This window comes from Coptis chinensis, chromosome 1, assembly GCF_015680905.1.
Source record: "Coptis chinensis isolate HL-2020 chromosome 1, ASM1568090v1, whole genome shotgun sequence".
Classification (NCBI taxonomy): Eukaryota; Viridiplantae; Streptophyta; class Magnoliopsida; order Ranunculales; family Ranunculaceae; genus Coptis; species Coptis chinensis.
Window position 1 is genome coordinate 10,782,942 of NC_141456.1, and position 8,064 is coordinate 10,791,005.

Here is an 8,064-nt window from a genome sequence, read left to right on the forward strand (position 1 = left end):
ACACCACCAAACGGTTTGATTTTGATCCCCATCAAAAACCCAACCTTTTGGTATAATAAAAACTCAATTCCATCACTACCCAAAAATCAAATCTACGCCATTAACGCCCCCTTCGGAGCTTCAACAGCACCACTCGATAGTACCCAAACACACACTACAGTACTCATCACCAACCCAACAACCAACCTATCCAATTAAAACACCCACCACCCAACATACACCAACCACCATCAACTGTTCAAACAAAAACCGATAAAATTGATCTACCAACAATCAAACAGTTCAACATCAACATAACCCGATTTACCCACAATCAACATTCTAATAATAACAGTTTATATCAACAGTGTATAAATAATTAAAATCGATTAGTAGTCAAATTTGTTTATGAATAAAGCTTGGTTTCAATAGTACGCATAATAGTTCGAGAATAAGCAGAACAAAACGAAAAAACTTATATTATCGACAGAAGTTTTAAATAGGCTAGAAGCCCCGTGAAAATTCAATAGTTTAATGAATGATAAAAATATCTACTCACCGGTTATACGCTCTCCATATCTCTAGCAAGAAGCCTCTCTTTTCCTCTCTCAATAAAACTCTCTTTCTATGTTACCACTTTCCGTGTAAACTACTCTACATGTTTTCCCTTTTTTTTAAAACCCCTAAAAACAGGAATGGGTTTATCCTCTTTACCCTATCTCTTTCAAATCTTTATCCCTTTCATTTTATTTTATTTATTATTATTATTAATATAAATCATATATTATAAAAAAAAAAAGAAATAGCCGGGTGTTATATTATTTTTCTAAATCATAATGTAAAGAGGTTGTGTGCTTTCTCGAAAAATTAGGTTATAATACAATACAATATAAGCTCTCTTTCGGTTCATCCTTTTTAGCAGTATATTGCCATAAAGAAAACTCTTCTTTGATACAAAGATGACACACAACTTGGAAAGTTTTCTAGAAAGAAATAATTTTTGAAAGGACCTTAATGATCAATTTAATGACTACTTCATTTACTACATCATCCTGTTTCAATGTTTTGTTTTTATGAAATTTTAGGTCGAGGTTTCTCTTTGCTTTTGTATGATTCCTGAAAGATTCGTCACTTTTAAATTTTCCAATAAAGGTTTTCTTTACTTTTTATTCAGCCCATCTCATAGTCATATATTTTGATATCATTGTATGTATCTATTTAAATCATTTGTGTGCTTGTGTGGGTATGACTCCTATTTGTCACTTTTTCTCTCAAGGTAAAAAATCATCCCCATACACAGGTGAACCCACTTAGGTGATACATGTCTCTGGTGTTGGAATATTTGTTATTTTATTTAGTATTAGCAAGTATCTTGTAATCTTAGTAAGTGTATTATCTTTTCCTAGATATGTGGATCCAGGAGATCTTCTGTATTCATAGAGCTTCTTCTTGTATATATATCTGCTGGTTATATCAATAAAGACTATCAGAAATATTCATTAAAACATCTTTGACATGGTATCAAGAGTCAACTCCGATTTCCTTTCCACTACCCCATTACTATAGGAATCGGAGCCTTTTTTTGGTGTTTGGTTTCTTTTTCTAGTCATATAATACAATTTGTTACACTAAATCAGATTGTATTTATTACCATCTTCTTCCTTATCATTCTTGTCTATTGATCTAGTTCATTGTTTGTGTTCTATATCATAATGACAGACTTACCTACCAATAATGATTCCGTTGTTGTGCATTCCAATAACGATTCCGCTGTCATGTCTACTCTTTATATGAAGAAGAGTCACTTAGTCACTGTTGCCGGATTTGTTGCCCAGTCAAGTATATCTAACTCTACTCTTATTACTTTTACTGGAAATAGTGATTGGATAATTGACACGGGTGCTACTAATCATATGACTTGCGATCGCTATAAATTTAACCATTTCTCCTCTAGTTGTTCCAAATCAGTCATTACTAATGCTAATGGTGTGTCATCCCCAACTGTTGGTGTTGGCACTGTACCTCTGTCCCCTTCTTTATCTATCCATGATGTTTTATTTGTTCCATCACTAAACTGAAACCTTCTCTCTGTTACCCAATTAACCAAATCTAATAATTGTGTTACCTTGTTTTTTCCTCTTCACTGTATTTTTCAGAACATCTATACCAAGGAGAGGATTGGCAGTGGTAAACAAAGTGGAGGATTGTACTATCTGGAGGATGGTTTTCAACGGTCCATTCAAGGAGTACAAGCTCATGTTATGAGTGACAATAAGGTTAATAAAAATAAAGGCGAGATTTGGCTTTGGCATAGATGATTAGGACATCCCTCATTTGGTTATCTTAGGAGATTATTTCCATCTTTATTTAATGGTTGTAGTCTTTCTGATTTTGCTTGTGAAACCTGTGTAATGGTGAAAAGCCATCGTACTGTTTTCTCTTCAAGTGATAATAAAGTTGATGCTCCTTTTTCTTTAGTTCATTCAGATGTTTGGGGTCCTGCCCCACGTCCTACACATAACGGGATGAAATGGTTTATTACATTTGTCGATGACTGCACTCGGATGACCTGGGTATATTTTTTGAAACATAAAAGTGATGTTTGTACAGTTTTTCCCCTTTTCCATCAGATGGTGCTCACACAGTTTGGAATATCTGTAAAGGTTGTTCGTTTTGATAATAAGGGTGAGTATTTCAAAAAGAAATTAACTGCCTTTATGCATTCGGCTGGTATTCTACATCAAACATCTTGCTCTTATTCCCCTTAGCAAAATGGGGTTCGTTGCCGAACGAAAAAATAGACATCTTTTGGAGGTCACTCGGTCTTTATTAATTGGTGGTCATGTCCCATCTCACTTATGGGGCGAAGCTTTGAACTTTGTTGTTTACTTGATGAATCATACACCTTCTAGTGTTGTCCTATTTCGAAGACCCTTAGATGTGCTTTCTGATCACTGTACGCTTCCGCCCATTGTTCATTTAGCACCCTATATCTTCGGGTGTGTGGTGTATGTTCACTTACATACACAACAACGCACCAAACTTGATCCACGTGCGTTGAAGTGTGTCTTTGTTGGGTATGGCTCAACTCATAAAGGTTATAAGTGTTATCATCCATCTTCTAAATTTTTTTTTTGTCTCAATGGATGTTATTTTCCATGAACACGACCTTTTTTATACAGAGATCACTGATTCTTCACTTCAGGGGAAGAATAGAAATGAAATGCATAATCTTGATGATATAATGGTCTTTGATTTATCGAGACCACAATCACCTAGTGATAAAAACTCAATAGAAGAAGTCGATGCAACCTCCATTGAGTGCTTAAGTGAAGGATGTGAAGATCAAGTCCATGATAGTACATTACCTCCTACAACAGATCCACTAATCTAATCTTCTCCAAAACAATCTTCTTCAAAAGACCCATTAGAGGTATTGTCTGACTCTATTATTGTTTATTCCAATACTCATAATGTTTGTGAGTCTAATATTCATGATGTTAATCTACTTGGTCTTAATTCTGAACTAGTTCAATATCATCTTCCACCTCGATCTAACCGTGGCCAACCACCAATTAAATATGAACCTGATCCTAAAGCTAAAGTGAAATATCCCATAAGCAACCATGTGTCATCTCACAAGTTGTCCAAGTCATATGCATCTTATGTAATGCAGTTATCATCTGTCTCTATTCCTAATAAAATGCAGGAAGCTAATTCTAGATGGACCAAAGCTATGGCAGAAGAAATGGCAGCACTGAAAAAAAATGCCACTTGGGAACTTGTAATCTTACCAAAGGGAAAGAAGACAGTGGGGTACAGATTGGTATTTACAGTCAAGCTCAAAGCAGATGGGGCTATTGAGAGATACAAAGCTCGGTTGGTTGCAAAAGGGTATACACAATCTTATGGTGTAGACTATCAAGAAACTTTTGCACCGGTTGCTAAACTCAATACTGTGAGAGTGCTTTTGTCATTAACAGCTAATAAAGATTGGCCTCTTCTTCAGTTTGATATAAAAAATGCTTTCTTGCATAGAGATCTTACTAAAAAATTATATATGGATCCTCCCCGAGGTATACCAGAATACTCAGATACAACAATGGTCTGTAAACTAAAGAAGACATTGTATGGGTTAAAACAGTCCCCAAGAGCTTAGTTTGGCAGGTTCACCAAGTCTATGAAGAAATTCAGCTACAAACAAAGCAACTCGGATCACACTTTGTTTTTAAAACAAAGAAGAGGTAAAATCACTGCTTTGATTATCTATGTTGATGATATGGTGGTGACAGATGATGATCATGAGGAGATTTCTAGTTTACAATAGTATCTGGCTTCTGAATTTGAAATGAAACAGCTCAGAGACCTTAAATATTTCCTTGGGATTAAGGTAGCCTGATAAAAAAATGGTATTTTCTTATCCCAGCGGAAATATATTCTTGATTTATTATCTGAGATGGGAATGCTCGGATGTAAGCCAGTTGATACTCCCATTGAGCAGAACCATAAGCTGTTTCTGTGTTTGAATGCAACTCCAACCGATAAGGGGAGATATCAGAAGCTTATTGGGAAACTGATCTATTTATCGCATACCAGGCCAGATATTGCATATGCAGTTAGTGTTGTGAGTCAATTCAGGCATGACCCATGTAAACCTCATATGGATGTTGTAGAACGTATATTGAGATATTTGAAATCTGCTCCGGGTAGAGGCTTATTGTTCTCGAATCATGACCACCTAAAAGTAGAAGGTTACACTGATGTAGATTGGGCAGGTTCAGCCGACAACAGAATGTCTACCTCAGGATACTTCACTTTTGTAGGTGGAAACCTTGTGACTTGGAGGTGTAAAAAACAGCCAGTAGTATCAAGATCAAGTGCTGAAGCTAAATATAGAGGTATGACATATGGGGTATGTGAGTTGCTGTGGTTGAGAAATTTGTTGAAGGACTTGGGTTTTAAACCAAAAGTGAAAATGAATCTGTATTATGACAATACATCAGCTATAAAGATAGCTCATAATCCTGTTCAACATGATCGATATGTGCAGGTGATGGTGAAGTCAATGCAAATGAGTTTATCAAGATGATGATGAGGACCGCTTATGGTTATTAGAGCTTTGTATCAGCGTTCCCTAAACTTTGTATATTTATGTAAATTAAAGAGACCAAGGTCACCTTGATTTCAAGCATAACTTTGGAGTCCCTCCAAAATTATTTATCTTATGTAGCGCTCTTGGAGTTGTTTCCATGCTTGTTTGTGTATTGTTTGGGTTTCTTTATTTCATTTAGTAATTTATAAAATCATTATCTGCTTTAGCGTAATTGAAGTGTCTTCTGTTCTTACCAGTGGTCTTGAGATTATAATTGTGCTGCTAGATGTGTTCCCCCCAGTTTGCAGGTTCATTGCATGTTTGTTTACTTTTCTTGCCTAATCTCTTCCCAAGATTTGGTGAGTGCTTGCTTAATGTTTCTCAGTTAATCTTGTTGCTACTAAAACTCTAGTAGTGTACAATTTTAATCAGATGAGTCTTCGTAATAACAAGGAAATGGTCACTCGTTACGTCATTGCATCGAGTTTCCATTGAACCACAACATAGAGAGAGAGAGAGACCCCGACGTTTCCGCATGCACGACATTTGTTCTTATTTCCTTATTTTATGTGTTTTTATTTTTTTTTAAATTTCAGCAACTGTTGGATTGAGAGCCACGATTAGGACATGTGTTGAGAAAATTGAAATTTGAATTTTGAGTTTTTGTAGTGGGCACCTGCAAAGCGTGTGAGGGGTAGTTAGGGCATTTTGAAAGTGTACGACACCAGACACACCACAACACACGGTCAAACGTGGTCAATAACAGTCAACACGGTCAACTAACGATATGGAGGACCTAACGCTAATAAATGAAAAACTTTGGATCCAACGCAAATACCTCTACTCTACTGAGTAAGTAAAGCTAAATAATCCTAAAAAAATAGATACCTCGTGAGAGCATTCCCAATGCAAGTCACAAATATTCACCTCCACGTAGGAAGTATTTCCCCTCTTTTCCACCGTTTTGGTGAAAAGCAAGGTGAGGCTGCCCAATGCAAAAGTGAAAAATAATCTCGGACGGAATGTTGAATTCCGTATGGAGGATTTTTGATCGAGACGGAATGTAACATCTCATCTGGTATTTTATAATGAGACGGAATGAAACATCCCGTTTGGTGAGTCTAATATTAACAGACGTGAAACAGCCCACTTTCACCTTCTTCCAGCGCCTCCATTTCGATTTTAGAAACCTCCATTGCCAAAAAAAAATCGATTTCTTCAATTCCCAATGACTTCTCCACCCCCCCAATGATTCCCCACCTGAAGAGCGTGGTAGATGGTTTGGAAATTTCAAATAATCAAAAAAAAAAAAACAAAAAGGATCGTCTTCAAGAACTCAAAATGTGGGCGAGGATGATGAAATTGAACTTGGGTTTAATTTTCCACCGCGTTGTGAAATCAAGGAACACCCACCATTAGCGTCAACATCAGTCCAACACGTAGCAAATAGAGTGGCGGCGTCTCAAATAAGTTTTTGATTTTTTTTATGTTAATTATTATTATTCACGTTAGTTTATATCAAGTTTGTTGTTGTATAATTAGTTTGAATTTGTTGCATTGCGTTAAAAAAATTTGAGTTGAAAATTATATCGTGTTGAATAGTTTGTTGTATTGCGTGTAATATAGGCAATACACCTATGGAAAGTGTGTTGTGCACTTTCAAATGTTATGTCATAGTGGCGTTGTTTGAAATAAAAAAACGGATCCTAATTTTGTCACGGTTACCAACATTATAGCCGCCACACCATTTGAGAATTTTTTAAATTCAAATTTGGGACAAAATGATCAAGCATTGTTGTTTGGGATAGTTGAGCGGTGGTGGAAATCTACCCACACATTTCATTTCCCATGGGGTGAGCTTGGGATTACCCCTCTTGATTTCACGATGCTCACGAGTATCCCAATTGGTTATGGAGATGTCGTTCCTTTTGATGAAAATTTGAAGGTTTTTACTACGGCAATGAGTTTCTTTGAAGGTTTTGATTTGGTAGAAGATGATGAGGAAGACGGGTTCTTGAGATTATCGACTGAGCAGTTTAAGGGAGGAGCTATAAATATGAGTTGGTTTACTTTGAGATACTTGAATAGGCTAAAGGAGAAGCCGAAAGACTATCATATTGGTGAGGAGTTGATCCAATAATATGTACGTGCCTTCCTCTTCAACTTTGTTGTTGCGGTATTATTCGGATACCTGATAATTTCTTACGTATCGGGTGTATGGTTGTTGTCTCAGATGTAGAGAGGATGTGGGATTATGACTGGGGTCAATCCATCTTGGCGTACCTTTACCGTTGGCTAGACCTCGCAGTTGAGATTATACCGGTAAGTCTTATTTATTAAGTTATTGTTTCATCTCATTTATTTATCTAGTTATAAATGTTGACATGTATCTAGTTATCTAGTTATATATATAAACATGTCAACATTTATAACTAGATAAATAAATGAGATTGATATTATATTTTATCTATTGATTTAGTATTGGTGGTACGAATATTTTTGTGTAATACATCCTGTGTTGAAGACGTTGGAAGAGAATGAGACTCATGACCTGATTCCACGTATTCAAGCATGGGGGCTTCATCGTAGGTGGAGGGGGTATGGGTATCTATCACATAATATTCATAACACTCGTAAACAGATTGAGCTTTTAGGAGCTACCCGAATTTTGTGGCAACCCTGGGCCTCTTCCTTCATATTTCAGACCCCTTATGCGAATATTCCAGATGTTCCAGAGAACACTGAGTACCGTAAACTATCCTATATGTGTCATAGAGCAAGGTTTCTTTCTTAGCGGCGAGTGATACTTGTATGGTCAGTAACTGCATGGTACCTTGGGGACAGATGTTGGCGTCAAGTTTCTGGAGAGATTGTTATACCTTACCCACCACCCATAGATATGACAGCCTCTGATATTCTTCCTACAACTCTTGCACACTATAGAGCAAACCCAAATGATTGGCCAGACGCAGTAGCTTTCATCTTTACGGGAG

The 8,064-nt window shown here is 36.6% G+C and overlaps 1 protein-coding gene and 1 pseudogene across 1 annotated transcript; both read left to right on the forward strand.

Moving 5' to 3' along the window:
• The first annotated feature begins 1,691 nt into the window (after positions 1 to 1,691).
• LOC147522063 (uncharacterized) lies at positions 1,692 to 4,138 on the forward strand. Its single transcript, XM_086567102.1, has 6 exons — positions 1,692 to 1,997; positions 2,136 to 2,212; positions 2,360 to 2,552; positions 2,610 to 2,664; positions 3,162 to 3,338; positions 3,510 to 4,138. Exons 1-6 carry the CDS (start codon positions 1,692 to 1,694, stop codon positions 4,136 to 4,138), a joined length of 1,437 nt encoding a protein of 478 aa, XP_086423228.1.
• Positions 4,139 to 4,435: 297 nt separating this feature from the next.
• On the forward strand, positions 4,436 to 5,094 carry LOC147522064 (secreted RxLR effector protein 161 pseudogene; annotated as a pseudogene).
• Positions 5,095 to 8,064: the final 2,970 nt, after the last annotated feature.

What these genes read in the sequence shown, in the direction of transcription:
- LOC147522063 (XM_086567102.1), top strand. Translation starts at nt 1,692, where the DNA reads ATGACAGACTTACCTACCAATAATGATTCCGTTGTTGTGCATTCCAAT. An exon ending in CAACTGTTGGTGTTGGCACT is followed by an intron (nt 1,998 to 2,135) that starts GTACCTCTGTCC and finishes TGTATTTTTCAG; the next exon opens with AACATCTATACCAAGGAGAG. An exon ending in TGAAGATCAAGTCCATGATA is followed by an intron (nt 3,339 to 3,509) that starts GTACATTACCTC and finishes ATTCTGAACTAG; the next exon opens with TTCAATATCATCTTCCACCT.